Source organism: Anoplopoma fimbria, chromosome 16 (assembly GCF_027596085.1).
Source record: "Anoplopoma fimbria isolate UVic2021 breed Golden Eagle Sablefish chromosome 16, Afim_UVic_2022, whole genome shotgun sequence".
Lineage (NCBI taxonomy): Eukaryota > Metazoa > Chordata > Actinopteri > Perciformes > Anoplopomatidae > Anoplopoma > Anoplopoma fimbria.
In genome coordinates, this window is record NC_072464.1 from 25,712,741 (window position 1) to 25,732,249 (window position 19,509).

The 19,509-nt window shown below is 42.0% G+C and overlaps 1 protein-coding gene across 1 annotated transcript in view; it reads right to left on the bottom strand.

Annotated features, from left to right (window-relative positions):
* Positions 1-14,247, bottom strand: part of ttn.2 (titin, tandem duplicate 2) — a 201,248-nt gene extending 187,001 nt beyond the window's left edge. The window contains 19 exon segments of the mRNA XM_054614804.1: positions 76-1,772; positions 1,873-2,041; positions 2,201-2,365; positions 2,498-2,730; positions 2,825-3,066; positions 3,205-3,432; positions 3,525-3,673; positions 3,797-3,939; positions 4,382-4,579; positions 4,661-4,730; positions 5,982-6,240; positions 6,623-6,682; positions 10,093-10,266; positions 10,342-10,417; positions 10,941-11,155; positions 12,110-12,207; positions 12,310-12,597; positions 13,804-14,007; positions 14,157-14,247. Of these exon segments, the coding sequence (XP_054470779.1) occupies positions 76-1,772; positions 1,873-2,041; positions 2,201-2,365; positions 2,498-2,730; positions 2,825-3,066; positions 3,205-3,432; positions 3,525-3,673; positions 3,797-3,939; positions 4,382-4,579; positions 4,661-4,730; positions 5,982-6,240; positions 6,623-6,682; positions 10,093-10,266; positions 10,342-10,417; positions 10,941-11,155; positions 12,110-12,207; positions 12,310-12,597; positions 13,804-14,007; positions 14,157-14,247 (4,759 nt within the window).
* Between the last annotated feature and the right edge of the window lie 5,262 nt (positions 14,248-19,509).

A 19,509-nucleotide genomic window follows, 5' to 3' on the forward strand; every position in this document is an offset into this window, starting at 1 on the left:
AATGAGAAAATATGAAGTGAGGCTTTAAAATAAATTCGGACGGAGACTGAGAATTCTGGTTTAAAATGTGTTTACCTTGCACAAGCAGGAATGCGTGGCTGGAGGCCTCCCCGGCGACATTCATGGCTTTTACCATGATGCTAGCAGAGTCCTCTGCTGTCACATCTCGGATCACCAGCTCACACACATGATCCTCAGGCCAGTACCAGTAAATACGGTCAGACTTTTCCACCAGAATGCCGTTCTTGAACCACTGGCATTCGGGTTCCGGTCTGCCGACGACTCTGACTCGGAAATTAACCTCGTCCAGTGGAGCAACTGTCTTGCTTGTGATGCGTTCCAGGATCCTGGGTGCTTCCATGCTGGGGGAGAGCTGGACCCTCTCCGGTTTGATTGTGGGGATGGTGAGTTTGCCCTGTTCTTCCATCTTCTTCCTCTCAGCTTCTTCTTTCTCTTTCAAGCGATGAAGCAGATCGTCCTTAGTCTTCTTCAGCAGATCCTCGTAGGAGTCGTCCCTCTTGCGACCCTTGAGCTCCACAGCAGAGATGGACTCGTAGAAACCTTCCTCTGTCCTGCGCTTGAACTTGCTCTTCAGTTCATCCGTCTCCTCTGAGGTTTTCTCGTGGACAACTCTCTGTGTCTTACGCAGCCTAACAACTTCCCTGTCCTGCGCGGTCTCGCCAGGTCGGTCCACCTTCACAACGTCAAATCCGATTCTGCCGGGGTCATGTGAAGCCTCTGCGGCCTTTTGTTCAGGAGCACGACGCAGCACGGTTCTAAAGTCCTCTTTCTGTTGTATCTCCAGCTTCACAGTGTGCTCAGTTGTGCCAAGAGGATTGTCTGCAACCAGCCTGACCTCTCCTGAATCATAGGACTTGACGTCGACGATCTCCAGGTAGTAAATACCATCATAACGAAGTCTGTATCTCTTGCTCTTGCGGATCAGTTGTCCGTTGAGGTACCAGTTAACCTTTGGGGCTGGATAACCAGTCACTCTGCAGCGGAATCGTGCAATGTCTCCTTCGAGCACTCTGGCTGGTTCGGGACGGAGGACGATGTCAGGTTTGGTCTTTTCAAATTCATCATCGGTGGTGACTCCTGAAGGTCCTCCCTCGTGAGCCAAGCGCTCAAACTCTTCCATTCTGTGCAATCCCTTCCTGCCTTCAGGAAGCTGAGTCTCCTCAACAAGACCCTTCTCGTCCTTGACAATCAGAGTGGCTGAGGTTTGGTCGACTCCGTACTTGTTCGTGGCTCTGCAGGTGACGACGCCGCTGTCTCTGGCGTAAGCAGCTTCATAGTCAAGACTGCAGTAGCCGAATTCATTGACCATGCGCAACCTGTTAGCAGCTTCCAGGGGTTTGCCGTCATGCAGCCACTCCACCAACATGTTGGGGTCACCGATAGGGGTCAGTCTGCACTCAAAGTGAGCCGGACCAAAACGCTTCATTCTGATGGAGGTCAGCTTCTTCTTGAACTGTGGTTTCTGCTGCTTCTCTTTGTCGTAAAGGTCGCCCTCCTCCCACTGCTCTTGGCCGTATCGCAGATGAAGGGGCTCCAGCTCGGGAGGGGCGATCTCTTTGGCTTTGTAGGTTCCTTTGGTGATAATGAGCTTCCTCTCAGCGTGAGGAGCAGTGAAGTCCACCTCGACGTTGACTCTGCAGCGAGTGGTGTCTCTGCCAGCCTTGTTGATGGCTGTAGCAGTGTACCAGGCGCTGTCTGAGCCTGAAGAAGATGGGATCTGGAATTTGGCCTCTCCTTTAGTTCCGTCAATCCTGAAATACATCATTTAGATATATTGATAAGCACAAGCAACTCAAAAGTTCTACTGACTTGTGTCAAAGAATTAGGAATGACTAAATTAAAGATACTTACTTGATGTGTGGGTGCTTGTGAGGGGTGATAATATCACTGTTTTTCAGCCAGACGATGTCGGGCAGGGGGTTTCCAATGGCTCTGACAGCCAGTTCAACCAGAGTGCCCTGCTTCACAGTGAGGTTCTTCAGCTTCTCGACAAACTGAGGGCGTGTCAGGCTTTCCCGAGCTGTGGATGGTGAAATACAATGCAGAGCAAGACAGAATTTAATAATGGAATACTTTATATATTTTTTTAAGAATGCAAGAGCTGTCTGTTGAATGCGCTCCAAAGACTTGGTGCTGGTCGTGGCAACAAGGGACTGAACAGATCATCTATCTGACTCACCATCAACAGTAAGAGTTACGGAGACTGAAGTCCGTCCAGCTCTGTTCTGAGCAACGGCTGTCCACTCTCCAGAGTCTTGTGGCAAGGCCGGGACGATGATTAGGGACTGGGTACCGTCCTCCTTGATCACTATCTTGTGGGTGTAGTCATTGACCACTTGTTGTCCTGGAGAGAAGGAGGATTAAATGGTTTTAAGTTGCAGAAGCAACAGATAAAGTTGCAGAAGCAACAGATAAAGTTGCAGAAGCAACAGATAAAGTTGCATCTCTAGAGTTAGTTGAATCTTGTTTCTCTCACCATTATGGAACCAGTATGTGTCGGGCATCGGTCTGCCAACGACCTTCAAGTCGAATCTGGCAGTTTGCCCCTCGGAGCACTTAATTGAGGAAGGTTTCATGACAAACACGGGCTTGTAGAGTCTTTCTAGCTGAGCCTCATCTGTCTCGTCAAGTCGGCGGGCCGGAGAACGTCCGGGAGAACGACTGGAAGAACGTCCAGGTGAGCGGCTCAGAGAACGAGGAGATGTGGATCTGAGAAATGAGAAATGAGCAGAGTTGTCAGTATCGAGGTCTAAAGGCAATCGTTGAGCCCCGGGGAGCCTCCAGACTGAAATGTGATCCTCACCTGATCCTCTGCATCGCCGGCTGTGGTGTGTATCTCTGAGGAGTCACAGCTCCGGACGGCTCCACGTAGAGCTTCCCAGAGCTGACGGCGTTTCCCTTCAAGTTGCTGGCGAAGGCGGTGTACACGCCCTCGTCCTCTGGTAGCACCACGGGCACACGAAGGCTGGCTCGTCCATCCTGAAGAACCTCCATCTGGTAACGTCCACCAAGTCTGATGCGCTGGCCGTCTTTGTACCAAGCAATCTGGGAAAAGACAGGAGATCATTTTATCTACCAATATTATCAAATCATAAAAACCTAAATACTATTTATCAGACCTTTTCCCAGCTTTGGTCTGGACTGGAGAAAGTTACATTTTTGGTAAGATTTTCAACTCAGTACCTTTGGCAGTGGATTTCCACCCATCTTGCAGTGGAAAGTGACGCCCATCCCGTCCATGATCCTGTAGCTTTTGACAGGTGTGTCAAAGGCCGGCTGCACTGCCTCCTCCTCGGCTACAGTCACCATCATCTCTCCGTCCTCTGTCACCAGCTCTATGTAGGTGATCCTCATGATACGGAGCTCCACCTCCTGGATGATCCTCTCTTCAAATGCTGAAATTAGAAACTCCTGCAACAAGAAGGTTTTTAAAACATTAGATATGAACTGAGACTTGTATATGATGATAATCCAGAACAGCGGGTGTGTAGAAAAGACGGTACCGTTTCTGAGACGAAGCTCATGGGGGTCGTAACCCTCCTCTGGTCCATCTCGTACTGACTCACAACCACAGAGGGCTCCTGGACCACCGTCGTCGTCACTTCGGTTTTATACGTCACGTCATATTGCTTCATGTAGGCTTCATATTCCTCTGCAAACAGAGACACAGTCATACAGTGAGACATTCCTCCAACAAGGCTTTCTCAGTGAATTCAAATGTTTTTTTTAAATAGAAGAGGGCTTCTTTTAAACATAAACCAAAGGATGCCGGTACCTTCCTCCAGCAGGCCGGCGGAGGCTGAAGCCTCTCCGTGTGGATTCTTCACAAAGATGGAGTATTCTCCAGCGTCATCAGCAAAGGTCATGGAGATCTCCAACTTACATTCTCCGGTCTCCTTCTTGTAGGTAACTTTGTATCTGATGGCAAAAAAAAAACAAAGCAAAAGTTATCTATTGTGATCCGTCAACGTAAAACTCAGAGAAGATCAGAACGAGAAAGCTGAGTATGTGATGGGAACTAGGCCTTTATTCCTACATTTCATTTACATTATTCAATTTATTTTTAAATAATATATTTTTTGACTCATTTATTATGATGTCAGATTTAGTCCTCCATAAAGGTGGAGCTAATTCAAAATATGTTTTCATACTTTACTCTCCTGATGGTTTTATGTAACATCTTTAAAGTAACTAAAGCTGTCAAATGCAGTAAAAAGTACAATGTGTCCCTCTGAGATGTTTTAGATAAGAAGAGTAAAGTGGCATCAAATGGAAATACTCAAGTGAAGAACATTAAATAGTACTTGAATACAGTACTTTGTGTTTTGATCATGATTAAGGGACAGGAGTGGAGGTGTACCTGTATCCAGTGGTGAGCGGTATGCCGCTCTTCTTCCAGATGACGTGAGGTCGGGGGTTTCCTCCGACCTGGCACTCGAAGACGACGGCTCCTCCCTCCACCAGCTTCTGAACGGTGGGCTTCCTGATGAAGAACGGAGCGGCGGACTCTCCTGAACTCACCTCCACCACCGTCTGCTCCTTAGTCTCCACGACGACGCTGAGAAGAAACAACAGGTCCATCAAACACGTGTGATGTTACATTACTGTGTTTTTAACATATCAGACGTCTTCTACTCACCTTTTCTCTTGAGCGACTCCAGTTTCAGTGACAATAGTTGTTTCCTCTCTGCTCTCAATCTCCTCTGACACTAAACAGAGAAAAACAACTGTGTGAGGAAACATCTACAGTTTTATGACTGATGTCCTTTTAAAACAGCCATTATTTAGTTTTATCGCTCAAGAAAATGCAGGACTAATGTCTTTAAACATCTAAATCTTCCTCTAGAACAGACCTGGGCATTGTACGGCCCGTGAAAGATTACATGATAATTAGAAAATAAAACATATTTTCTAATTATCTTATGGGTGGACTAAAACCGCATTGCTTTTATTTTGAAGCCCATTTATTCTCACAGTGCACGCAATCGTGCACGTCAACTGTGCACGTGAAATGCGTGTGATTGACAACCTGTCTACCTTCCCTGTCACCCCTGAAACATGCGAACATGTGGGCTCATGCCAAAAAGAGGAAAGTGATGCCGAAAGCAGAACTTTCAAACAAATATGGACTACTAATGTTTTCTTTACTGAAGTCAAGGGTCAACCTGTGTGTTTGGTTTGTGGGGAGCATGTCGCCGTGTTTACAATTTTCTCCTTTTTTTTTTTGCACAGTTCTGAACACATTAAATGTTTAATATAGGCATGTAAAGTCAAAAAGGCTACAAAACTGGGACACTTTTCTTTACACAGTTACACAGTTCAGTGACATGTCTTGTTTATTTTGGCTACAAAGATGATGTGATGTCTTTAGAAAGCTAAGAAAATCCTTGTTTCAATAGTATATGAAACTCAAAATGCCCTTTGTTATTAATGTGACTGAAAATGAGTCAAATGTTTCACATTTTGTTTATCATTTTGGAAATTATATTTGAATAAATGATATTTTTGAAAGCTAACCTCACCTTTTAATTGCCAAATAATAACATACACTCTTACCAGCGGTCAAAACAATGCCATTTACTGCTTTTTATATAGAAATAAAATGTATATTATGCATAATTGAGTTCGGCATTTTGGCCCGGCCCTCCAAAATATTTTCAGTTGCTCATTTGGCCCCCTGGGAAAAATAATTGCCCACCCCTGCTCTAGAAGCTCGTTGGAGGAACATTAATTTAATGCGAATGGTGTTTTAGAGAATGTACATATCAAAGATGGTCAAAGCTGTCCCATAAGAATCCTTAAAATCTCACTAAAATGAAATAATGAAATAAACTGAATGTTTTTGTTGACGATCAAATTACTACAAAAAAGACAAAAAATAAATTGAACTCTTCTGTAATTGAACAGAATAATTAAACTGTTTCTCTTGATTAACACTTTGTGTCCAACTCAAGAGTTACCTTTGACCAGCAGGTAGCAGGAGGTGCTGACGGTTCCCGCCTCGCTGGTGGCGGTGCAGGTGAAGCGTCCGCTGTCTTCGGCGAACGCCTCGCGGATCACCAGCCGGGCGAAGCTGTTCTCGTAGCTGATCTGGAAATCAATGGAACTTTCGATCTTGTAGTCCTCTCTGAACCACATGATGACGGGAGCAGGGTGACCGCTGATCTGGCACTCCAGGGTCACCGACTCGCCCTCCGTCACGTTTGTGTTCTTCAAGCCCTGATCAGAGAAACAGAGAAGCCTTCAGAGACCTTCTTATGTCTTCTTAAGTCTTCTAACGTCTTCTTACGCTTTCAGACAGTTTATGCTTTCATACGTTCTCTTACGCCTTTATACACCTTCAGAAGCCTTCAGAATGACTTAGTTCTGCAGGTGTTTGGTCATGAACTAAAGTATTGGACACATTAACATGTTGACTTGATGATAAAAGGTCAGAGGATCAATAAAGTTATTATAGTTCATCCTGAGATGAACAGGATCAATCTAACATGGAGGACCGACCACCATCACCATCCACAGAGCCGAGGATACCTTATTACTCCTCATTTATTTATCATAGTACCACTCATTATTTTGATGGAAAGAAACAGGAAGTACTCACAGCAACAAGAGTGGGAGGAACAACGGGCTCCTGAGCTCTGGTGGGAACTGCAGCCGCCTCCTGAAGAGAAACAACAAAATGAGGAGTCAAAGTCAGAAAACAAGCAGGAGTTTGTCAGCGGTGGAGTTCTGTGAGGATGGAGGGATGAAGCCGTTAGAACAGATAAAACCCTGCAGTGGGGACGGAGGGATGAAGGTCAACAGGTGAAGACAGGAAGAGGATGAGGAGGATTCTTCAGCGTGTGATTGGCTGCTGCATTAAGGTGAAGATGGAGGACGCAGGTGACAGTCCACACGGGGTTAAATTAGAGGAGGTGAAGGGAGGAGGACGGAGAAGAAGTCGGACCAACCTGAGGCTCCCAGTCCTCAAACTCCTCCTCACTCACTGCTGCATAAGCTCCGCCCGCCTGAGACGCAACCTGATATCGGACGTCTCTGAACGGTGGGGGGAGGGGCTCTGGCATCAAGCGCACCTCCGCCGCCGTCGCCCTGCGAGACGGACTGGGAGACTTGACGGGTTTGATGATCTTTCTGGCAGCGGAGTAGGAGGAGGAGGAGAACTCTTTGTGCAGAGCAGCGATAGCAGAGCCGGCGATGGAAACCTGACCGACCAACGAGAACAACGTTAACCGACTGAACAGAGACTCCAACGTCCAGCTGAGGACACAGAGGTCAGGACCTCCTAACATCTCCTCTATCTTCACTTAGAGATTCACCTTCATGGAGCTGTTCAGTTATCATCAAGTGTTTAGAAACTCAGCATTACTACATGACCAGCTGTATCAGAACTTTATTCTATTGAATAACATTATAAAGTTCTACTTGGGTATTTAATTATTTCTTTGTAAGCCAAAAAGTGCTAAAATATAAATATACTAAGAATAAAGACACTTAGATTACCAAAATAGATGAAGAGGAAACAGCATGGCTGATCAGATTTTGAGAATAAATAATTGTAGTGATTCATTTTTAAGACTGATCTTAATTATTTTCTCTCAGGTGAAAACATTTTGGAAAAGGTGTTTTATGTTTGTTTGTTTGTTTGTTGTTGTTGTAATACGCATGTTGGCCACAAGAGGTTGAAGTGCTCCAATTTCTTTTAGTGTTCTCAGAGGGAATAAAAGCATTAATGTTTTCTTCCAGGTGAGATTGCAACACACAATATATGAAACTTGTGTTAAAAATTTCACGAATTTTTTTTTAGAACTTTTTCAGAACTTCAAAAAGATTATTCTGGCAGTCCTTTTTTCCGCCAGTTTTCCGTCAAGTAAGAGTTAACTATTTAGTTTAAAACTTATAAAATAAGAACCTTTATTAATACCTTTATTAATAAATAAAATGGAGGAGCATAACTTCCTTACAGAAGAAACAGAGTTTGAATAAAAATGTGAGTTTCTATCATAACTGAGTCCATAAACTATAACTGTAGTATGTGTTGTGATGCTGTGGAGCCTCAGAGAGACGTCATGACACTGTGAGGAGGAGGTCAGAGTGAATCACTGCACATCACACGGTGGAGACGGCGAGGGTTAAAGGTGGAATGGAGGACGTCGGGGGTCGGATGCTCCTCTCTTACCTCAGAGCTAGCCTCATGTTTGGGGACAGAAACTTTAGAAACTGTGAAATGTGGAGCTGGAGACGAGGCGACGGCGGAGGATTCTGTTGATCTCTGAATCTGAAGTGACCAACAGAGTTCATGGGGCGGTTAAGAAAAGTGAGACTCTCATAGTCAGACATCTTATCTGATATTAAATCCTCCGACCTGAGAGACATGGACCTGGTGCTGCTCTGAGCTCACGGAGACGACCGGCGGCGGCTCAGCAGGAAGTGCTTTCAATGCAACAACTTGTTTCTCTTCCTGCTGCTCTGTCTTCATCTCTGCAGCTTCCTCCTCTTCTGCCCCCCCGCCCTCCCCCTGCACGGGCTGGCGGACCCGAGCGAAGTCAAGGGCGGCCACCACTGTGGCCACCGCCTCGGCTTTGACCCCTCCCTCAGCCTGGAGACACAAAAACCAGCACAGAGCTCAAGACTCCGTGACAGGAAGTCTGGAGGGAGAGACGCCGCCAAAGGACTGGAAGAAGGTCTTATTATACGATACAAAACAATCATCAATGAATCCAGAAGGTCAGAAGGTCAGAAGGTCATAAAGTACATCGATGCATCGTGCAACATGAAGAGTGGAACATGCAGTTTGTGAAGAAAGAGAAGATGGACTTCATCTCGTAGTTACAGTAAAAACAGCAGATACATCGAGGAAGGAGAAGAAGATGAAAAAGAAGAACAAGAAGAAGAAGGAGAAGAAGAAGAACAAGAAGAAGAAGAACAACAATAACAACAACAACAACAAGGAGAAGGAGAACAAGAAGGAGGAGAACAAGAACAAGAACAAGGAGAAGAAGAAGAAGAACAACAACAACAACAACAAGAAGAAGGAGAACAACAACAACAACAAGAAGGAGAAGAAGAAAAAGAAGGAGAAGAACAAGAACAAGAAGAAGGAGGAGAAGAAAAAGGAGAAGAAGAAGAACAAGAAGAAGGAGAAGGAGAAGAACAAGAAGAAGAAGAACAACAATAACAACAACAACAACAAGAAGGAGAACAAGAACAAGAAGGAGGAGAAGAAGAACAAGAACAAGGAGAAGAAGAAGAACAACAAGAAGAAGGAGAACAACAACAAGAAGAAGGAGAACAACAACAACAACAACAACAAGAAGGAGAACAACAACAACAACAAGAAGGAGAAGAAGAAAAAGGAGAAGAAGAAGAACAAGAAGAAGGAGAAGAAGGAGAAGAAGAAGGAGGAGAACAAGAAGGAGAACAAGAACAACAAGAACAAGAACAAGAAGAAGAAGAGGAAGAACTGTTTTCACACACAGTATCATAACATCTAGCAGGAAAGTTTTCTGCTAATTTGCACCAATCAAGCTTCTACGACAGCATTTCTGTGAAGTAGTTTTATGGGCTGTTAAAGTGAAAACCAGAGAAGAAGAAGAAGAAGAAGAAGAAGAAGAAGAAGAAGAAGAAGAAGGTGGAGGTTTTGGGGGAACAGGGTGGAGGTCTACCTGCTCTCCGGACTCAGCGGCCTCTGACGGCCCCCGTCCTCGAGCGTCCTCCACGGCGGCCATCACGGTTGCCACGGCAACGCTCTTATGGCCCTGACGCGTTCACAGCACATCAACACATCAACACTCAGGCAGAAGCTAGTGTACTTGTACTTAAGTGTACTTGTACTTAAGTGTACTTGTACCTTAGTGTACTTGTTCTTTAGTGTACTTGTACCTTCGTGTACTTGTACTTTAGTGTGTACAACACAAGTCAAGCTTCATCACACGTTTCAATCAGCCGGCATGCAGCGTCATGCTGGTGATGTCACGAATATTTCATGATAATTAATCAGAATATTTCTAACAGAACTCTAATGAACTAAAATATTCATTATCATCATCAAGACTGCAGCTCCACCCTCCTCACCTCTCTGACGGCGCCGACCTGCTGCTCCCAGTGCTTCTCCATGTGGAGCTGGGTGGCGCTGCTCACACTGGTCATGCTGGCCATACTGGTCATACTGGTCATACTGGTGTAACTGGCCTCAGACACGTAGCCGGCCTGCTTCCATGGAGGCAGGACCTCGGCAGACGCAGAGAGCTGGAACAGGAAGTGAGAACGTTAGCGGAGAAGGCCTACGGAGGCTGCTACCTGAACTCTGATCAGTGACCTCACCTGTTTCCTGCTCATGATGGGAGACTTGACTGGTCTGATGGGGGAGATGGACAGTCTGCTGGCCGGAGAGACGGGTCTGCAGAGGACACACGGTACACAATGAGAGACGGGTCCTAACAGTCACAGCTCAGATCACGTTTTTTTGCTGTTAAAAGTAATTATTGATTATTGATGATCCATAATGTCAGATACAGATCCTTTTGTAGTTTCATTAGAGCAGCTGGTCTACAAGGATACAGACATTACTACATTTTACCAGATTACATTGAACACATCATGATAACTTTATAATTTACCTTCACCCAATACTAATTTTAACAGAGCCTGAACGCATCATGATGTAACTGAACTGAACTAGAAAAGCATAAATGAAGTTCTGATCTCATATTTTACTGAATATTGGAGGAAAACGATCTTCAGTAAAACTTTATCTACACTGTGATGGTTAACGTTAAACTGTGGTATTAATCTGCGGGTTACATGTGCACTGAACCTTGATGGGGGGGGTTACACCTCCAACAACGAGACCTCAGGGAGTTCACTTCGATCATTTTTATCTGACGGTGGTTGAGGATCTGGCTCGGTGACGGCGGTCGTACCTGACAGATGCGGGCGTCGGCCCCTTCACATGGCGGACAGGTGAAGGTGACTGCTGGCGTCCTCCCGTCACCTTGGAAACAAAGGACTGGGGGGACTTGGAGGTGGGCTTCGGGGGAACCCGCGGCGGGGTTTTGTGAGATAAATGCTGAGTCATCATTCCTCCTTCCATGTGCATCTCCATCATGGCGGTGGCCTGGAAGCTGGACTCCATCTTCTGAAGGGGGACAGATGGAGTCATGTGTTTACTGGAGAACTTCAGGATCTACAAGGTTCATCTTTAACCGTGTTATCAACCCTCTGAACCCAAAACCAGCCAGAGGAATGCAAAAGCTTGTTATATTTAAACAATTGCCAAAACTAGACCGTTTATCCTAACCAGAAGCTGTAAAAAACATCATTATTGTCAGATTTTCATCTTTACAACAGTCTCTGAACACATCATGTGTTGACGAACGTTTCTGTTAGAAAAAGCAACGAAAACGAAGCTTAAAATGGTGATATTTCATCAACATTTTATTCTACATGTCTCCTTTAAACCTTTGCCCCAAATAAACCGTTTGCTTTGATCACATTCTGAAAAAAACATTCAATTCTGAGCTCCTCAGAGAAACTATGAAAACATGATTGATTCATCTGAGACCAACAGTCATGTGACAAAAACACAGAGGAGAGGCTGTATAATGTAAACAGTTCAATATATACAGCATGTAGAGCCTCCATTTCTTATTCCAACATTGGTAACACTTGTGGACACTTGAATATAAAGATTCCAGAATTTTAGTAAATTATCAAAGAAATTCAACTTGTGTTTTTTCTTTTTGATGATTTCTGTCATTATAATTGTGTTATTCTGCACTAAACACATGTTTGAGTTCTCTCTACTTCTAGTCGTCATGATTGTTCTGTTTCTACAAAACTGAATTACTTTTATATCACAGTTAAAATCTAGTCGTCATAAAGAAGTAAAATGTGTTCAGAGGGTTAAAACCACTCAGCCACCAGATGTCACTCTCTGTGAGGAGTCTGTACTTATAGAACAGCAACTTATTGTAAGCCGCTTTGGATAAAAGCGTCTGCTCATTGACTGTAATGTAATGTAATATAATGTAAAGCTACGATGTTTATGAGTGTTTTGACAGGAAACAGGAAGTGAACATGCGTGTCTCACCCTCTGCACACTGGTCTTGGAGGAGGACATCTGGGAGGAGGACATCTGGGAGGAGGACATGATAGTCTTGGTTTTCTTCATCGGTACGGCTTCTTCACCTGCAGCACAAACACACACAGGTCGGTTAAAGCTGATCTACGTGATGTAGGAACATGTCTGAACACATCCAGAGGATCTTAAACTGGTGGAGACGCTCTCACCCTGAACCAGCAGCTCAGAGGTGGAGGTGGCCCTTCCACTGCTGTTGGTGGCGGTCACAGAATATGTCCCAGAATCCTCTGGGAAGGCCTCGGCGATCAGCAGACTGTACAGGTCTCCCTCCTGGAGGATCCTGAAGTCGGTGGAGCTCTGGATCTCGGCTCCCTCTCGGTAGAACTTCACCACGGGAGTCGGGATGCCGGAGACTCGGACGTCCAGCTTCACCTGGCTGCCCTGTCTCACCGAGGAGCTCTGCAGCCTCTGAAGGAAGTTTGGAGGCGCCGTCTCGGCTGCAGAGACAGAAAAAATGTGTTTCAGTAGGCTGGATTTATTATGACACGTTAACTTAGTAGTAGTGGAATCAGGAGAGATCTAGAATATCTACAGCCAAAAGCCAAAGATCAACTATCAGCCAATCATTTCAGATCCAGTTACTATAACTTGCATGTAAACATTATGATCCTTTTTGGGGGAATTAAACAGTTACAGCAGGAAACTGCAGATTAAACTAAATCTGATTTCACATGGGAGGATTTAAAGTAGTTTAAGTCCAGTGAAGAATAAAACCGACCCAGTACGACGTGAAGAAGAAGACGAGAATAAAGATAAACTCTCTTTCACATTTTTAAGCTGCTTCATCATCAACTAGTTGAGGAGTTTTGAATCGAGGACTCAGACATTTGATCCTTCCTGGTTCAAGCTCAAGTTGTTAACCACTTAATAAGTTTGAGATTCCTCTTAAGGAAAGTTATGCTGCAACAGCTGCATCTATATCGGTTTTACCACCTGATGAAGGAACAGGCCACGCCCCTCGGCCGAGAGATAAACTTAGATTCAGAGGCTGAAACGCAATATTTAACTGTGACTTATCCAAAGAGAGCGTAGATAAGATTAACATTGTGTCCTCATTATTATTTTAGGTACCTACATAATAGAATTATTGTCTATGTTTTTTTTCTGGGTCATTTTGTGGATGTTTTACGTCTCTTTATGGTTGTTTTTACGTGTCTTTGATGTAATTTAACGTCTCCTTGTTGTTGTTTTTCACCTCTTTGTGGCAGTTTAAAGTGTCTTTGATGTTATTTTACATCTCTCTGTGGTTGTTTTACATTTCTTTGGTGTAATTTTGTGTTTCTTTTTCTTTCTTTTGTGTCTCTATGTTGTTGTTTAATGTCTCTTGTGGTTGTTTTGTGTGTCTCACCTGTAACGAGGAGTTTGGCGGTGCTCAGAGACTTTATGTACTTTAAACAGTAATTGGCAGATGAAATGATCTGCTGCTTTTGTCTCCAGTGATGTACCACAAGGCTCCATCTTGAGCCATATTTTATTGTCATTATATACGCTTCCACTGGGGTCTATTTTTTAGAAAGTATAATGTCATGTTTCTACGCTGATGACACGCAGCTCTATTTCCCCTAAAACTGAACAAAATACATGATCTTCAGTCTAATTTGTCAACTAGAGTCTACCTGTGTCACTTGTATCTGTGCTCTCACCTGTAACGAGGAGTTCGGCGGTGCTCGTGGCTTGTCCAGCGCCGTTGGTGGCTCTGACGGAAAATCTCCCGCTGTGTGCGGCGGTCACAGCGGGGATCCTCAGAACAGCACGGCCGTCGCTGAACGAGATCTGAATGCCGGGCAAAGCCGCAGCGGAGAGAACCTGGCCATCACGGAACCAGCTCACCTCAGGAACTGGAGAACCTGCAGAGGAGAGAAGAACCACACCTGCTGTCAGAGAACCCAGAGGACCTGAACAACAACAACAACATTTACTGTAAAATAATTATATATATATATATATAAATAAAACCAGATGTTGAGCGTTCAGTTCAGTCAGAAAGCATTCTTACCACTAACTTGAGCCTCGAACGTCGCGGCACTACCCTCTAGTGCCACGACGCTCTGCAGCGGCTGCGTGAACGTCGGCGCCTGTGTGGACATGTTGGTCGGCACCCTGCAGACAAACAAACAAACAAACAAACAACAAACAAACAGACAAACAAACAAACGAGAATAAATAAACGGTCAGAACAAAGCACAAAACTCAAAACAGGAGCCTCATTAACACTAAAAAACACTAAATTAACTTTACAACTTTCATTTGCTAGTTCACTCGTTCATCCTGCCTGTTATATATAATATTAATAATGATAATAATAATAATATTTTAATTATTTGTAGGATTTCTTTATATACAGTTATTCAATTATAACAGTTGTAAAATCTTTACTTATATCATTATGTTACTGAAAGAAAATGATCATATTGGTCGCAGTAACCAAACACAACACCAACACTCCACACTGGAGCATGCTGGGAAATGCCTTTTGATGCCATTAAAATGAACAATTAATACATTTGTATACGTTAACATTAACTCAGCTGCTCTGAGAAACCACCATCAAACTGACGGATTTACAGCCCAGAAATCAGACGCTGGTCTTTACTGAATCACCATGACGACGAGAAACACTTCAAAATAATACACAACATGTATCTACAGTTTCTGTATTTAAGGGCCGAGTATCTGATCTAAGTTTCATGTGTCATGATTGATTTATTATTGATCAAACAAAACGATCAAACTCTATTCAGCAGAACCATTCATTCTTCTTCAAAGCCTGGAGCCTACATTACCCACAATGCAACTCTGGGATTTGGGTGGCTTTCCCCCAAAAACACTTAGAAAACACGTTATGATGCGATCTGTTTCAAGTTCCCCTTTAAATCAAACTTTTTATTGTATTTAGACAACGTTTTGTATCTCGACAACATTTGAGGATTTTCTTTGTTAAATGTAAAAAAGTTAATAGTTTTGTTTTTCTGATGGACTTTAGTGTCAACAGGTACTAGAACATGTCAGACACAGAAGGATAATATAGAAAATACTGTATAAAGAAACTGAAAGCAGCAGCCGAAACAAGACGATCCTCCAAACAATGAACAAGAAAATACTTCATGTACTAAGTTCCTAACTATGAAGTTTAGACGTTCGTTCAGCAGAAACTTCTCTAAACTTTAAAACCAGACGGGTTTCTGTTTCATCTTCTATTAACTGAGATTCTGATCTTTTCTTAAGATGATCAAATAATAATTAGAATTAGTTTAAAATAATCTGTTTCTGAAGAACACAACATCAAACTCTCTTATTTTGATCAGAAACACTTTAGTCTATATTTTAATTAGACAAACTTTGTATGTTTTGTTTACGTTAAACATTTGACGAACTTCTTTTGTTAAATGAATTACTAAAGATAAGGAATGAGTATTGATTCCCACGAAACCTGATCAATATATCAACATATTCTCAGCTCATCACTTAATATTAAACTTTATAGAATGTTTATGTCAACAAAAGAGAACCGACAAGTTTTACACTGTAAAATGTCATAAACACTACAGATCTATATATATATCTATATCTAATATATAGATATAGATATATATATTCATACACACATTTATATGTGTGTAGAGGTTCATGGTTCATTTATTTTCATTGTACAAATAAATTCAAATGAAAGAAAAAGAAAACTAGTAAAGATAAAAACACAGAATGTCCCTTTAAACCATAAAAACAAACATAAACCCAGAACCTGGAGGTGTGTCGTGTTTCCTGTGTGATATAAATATAGACATATATATATATATATATGTCTCTGGAGGAGGTCCAGGCTCCTGGAGGTCTGGCTGAACCAGTAGAGCTCAGAGCAGATTAAACACCTGTTTGATCCTGAAGGAGAACTGGTTTTACATTTCAAGACCAGTTCAGTTTTAGGTCGTCTTCATGTCACATTCTGCTTCCTGTTTGTTAAAGTTTATAAAAATGAATAATTAGTGCTGTAGTTTTAAAGGTTGAGCTTTTTACTGTCAATGTATTTCTAATGTTTTATTTTTGTACTGAAACAAATTAGTTATATTTGAATTTAAGGACAAAAAGAACATTTTATTATGTTTCTTTTAGTTAAAGTTTCAGTTTTAATTTATATATTTTATATGTTTTTCAGCTTTTTAACCAACAGCTTTAGTTTCTATAAAAAACAACATTAATGAGCTTTATACTGTTTTTAAACTGTAAAACCGTCAACAAAATGTCCCCCGATAAATGAGTCCTCTCTTCACTATGAAGACCAGATTGATGGAGTCGTTCTGCTGACGTGTCTTTGAGCAACACTTTACTTCTGTATGTTCACAACAGACAGACTCCGCCTTGTTACCTGATACAACAACTATTGATCCTGATGATGTTAGATCATTATTTAATGACTTCCGAAAGTAGAGCTGCACATAAACTTTATTAAATGTGATATAACAAAGATGTTCCGTTAACAATAAGAAAACATCAGATGTAATCAGAATAAATATATTGATCAGGGGAGTTTGTTCTCTCTGCACTGATACCTGGATATCAGCTCTATCAGCTCTAGTAGTCCTGCATGGACTGGTTTGGACCTGGTAGGACCCATTTGGCCTCAACTGGTCCGGTTGGATTTGATTGATTGTTTGTCTGTAGTGGTTTTGGTTTGTTTAAGTCTCTGATTGGCCCTGGTTGTTCTCTGATTGGCCCTGGTTGTTCTCTGATTGGCCCTGGTTGTTCTCTGATTGGCCCTGGTTGTTCTCTGATTGGCCCTGGTTGTTCTCTGATTGGCCCTGATTGGCCCTTTGTTCTCTGATTGGCCCTGGTTGTTCTCTGATTGGCCCTGGTTGTTCTCTGATTGGCCCTGGTTGTGACACTCTCCCTTCCTGGTTATTAAAGGTAATAAACCACCTCCGATTGGTCAGAAGGTTCTGCAGGAAGTCAACACTGAACTCATCTCAGTCTAGAAGCAGAAACTTTACAGAAGAATTTAGAGAAATGTTCTTATTTTTATATGTAGTTGAATGTGTTTGTTCTTTCAGTTTGAACTTCGTGATGTTTATTATCCTACAGTTTTAATGTTCTGTTATCTTAATATTAACTACAGTTATATATAAATATATTAATCAATGAGTCAATCATCAGAAAAACACCTGGCATCTATTTTGATAATTGATTCATAATTATCATCATCTAGTAAAACATCCTCTGGTTCATGTTTCAACCTTTATCATATAAATATATTATGCATTAGAATTTAATCTGCTTTTTAAGGTGGAAATTCAGAAATTAACCCCAAATTTAAGGCGAATACCAAAGTGTCAATCTTATCAAAATATTAACTTAAGGGGACAAGTTTTACCCGTAAAACCCCCTAATATACATTCAATCAAATACTCAGTATAAATACCAAAACACCAGGGGAATCAATCAGATAAAATGTTGGACACTTGAAGTTGATTTCTTTAAAAAAAGCCTTAAAATATTACAATCCATGTATTTATGAATGTTTCACAAATATCTAAATAACTAGAAATCACTTAAAATATCATAACTTTACACGTAGAAACATGTAAAAAAATTCCTTAACCTTAATAACACCTTAAACTAATCATTAATATGTTTATTAATTATTCATAATGAATAAGTAAATGAAAAGGAAAGCCAAATACGTTAAAAACATTTTAAATTTGATAAATAAACCCAAACAAAGACGGAAGCTGCTGGATAACAAGAGAAAACGAGTGTGACTTGTTAAAAACATATTTAAAAAAAATTATAATTATAATAATACATCTAAAATATAACATACAATAGAGTTTTAATTTAAGAGTTTTTACATTCATCCCGCTAAACATCTTTTTCATCCCGTTGATTCATATGAAGGTGTGTGTGTGTGTGTGTGTGTGTGTGTGTGTGTGTGTGTGTGTGTGTGTGTGTGTGTGTGTGTGTGTGTGTGTGTGTGTGTGTGTGTGTGTGTGTGTGTATATTCATTAAGGGGATTTTTAAACTATTTTTGAAGTGACATTTGTGATATTTACTAGTTTAGTTTAGTTTAATATTTAACTTATAAGGATCCAGTTCTCATGTTGGTTCTAAGTGTCAGTGTGGAGGAGTAGTCTGGTTTCTGATGGTCCCTGAACGCCCCATCAGATCAGCTCTGGTTACAGCTAAAGTTAAAGTGATGAGTGTGATGAAGGTTAACGGAGAGAAACACTCATCATCTTTAGAAACAGAGGGGGAGGTACTCTGTACCTTATACTTCACTATAAATACTAGAATATTGTAAATAAGGAAAGTTAGTTTGTCTTATTGATATGAATTGTTGTAGTTTATATAAAGTAGTTAAATGATCTGCTGCCGACACATTGATGCACCAGTCATAATAATATCATATATTAATGTAACGCTCTTTAACTGTGTACTCCTTTATGATGGAAGTTTCTGCTTTAACATATAAAGGAGTATTGGTACTTTGTGGTATTAATAGGGTTAGGGTTAACCTAACCTAACCTAACCTAACCTAACCTAACCTAACCTAACCTAACCCTAACCTAACACTAAAAATGAAGCGTTTCTTTAAACACGAGAAAGACACAAAAACCTGACAGACCTTTTATTGGTGAAAACATTCTGTGAGAAGCACTGAATGTTTTATTTGTTGAATAGATTCTACAGTTTGAGGATTTCTTCCTGGAGACACATCGGCCTCTCAGACTTTATGATCTGAATTCACTCTCACGGAGCAAAGCAAGAATATGATTCAATATGATAATATGACAAAATATTGATTTGTGGGTTTGAATCTGGTTCTCTGTGAATAAATAACTGCATTGTAGAGCTTTCAACTGTTGTGAAAGCAAGGCGGCAGCAGGATGAGCAGGGTGGAGGTGAAGGCCTTCAGAATAAGACGACAGCTGCACCGAGTCCCTCACTGAGACTAAAAATAACAAAACCCACCGACACCCCACAGCTGTTCACTCTCCTCCAAAATAAAAGCTGTGGTGAAGTGTCCCTCGGTGAGACACTTAGTTTATCTAACACAGGACACCAGCTCTAAAAATAACCCCACCCCCCCCCAGCACACCTCGGTTTGATTGACAGCCACCATGTGGCACATAGCTGGAGGAGCAACTGATATCTGTGCTGCTGATTCCCTTAAAAAGCCATCAGGCTGAGGGAGGCCAGTCTGATGCTATCAGGTCTATTCTGGGACGTCCCGTTATAACCTTCAGCAGGGAAAGATGCTAAAACTCCACATGTGTGACTGCACTTCACTGAAAGAGACCCAAATATGAATGGAGTGTGGTGTGACAGACAGACAGACAGACAGACAGACAGACAGA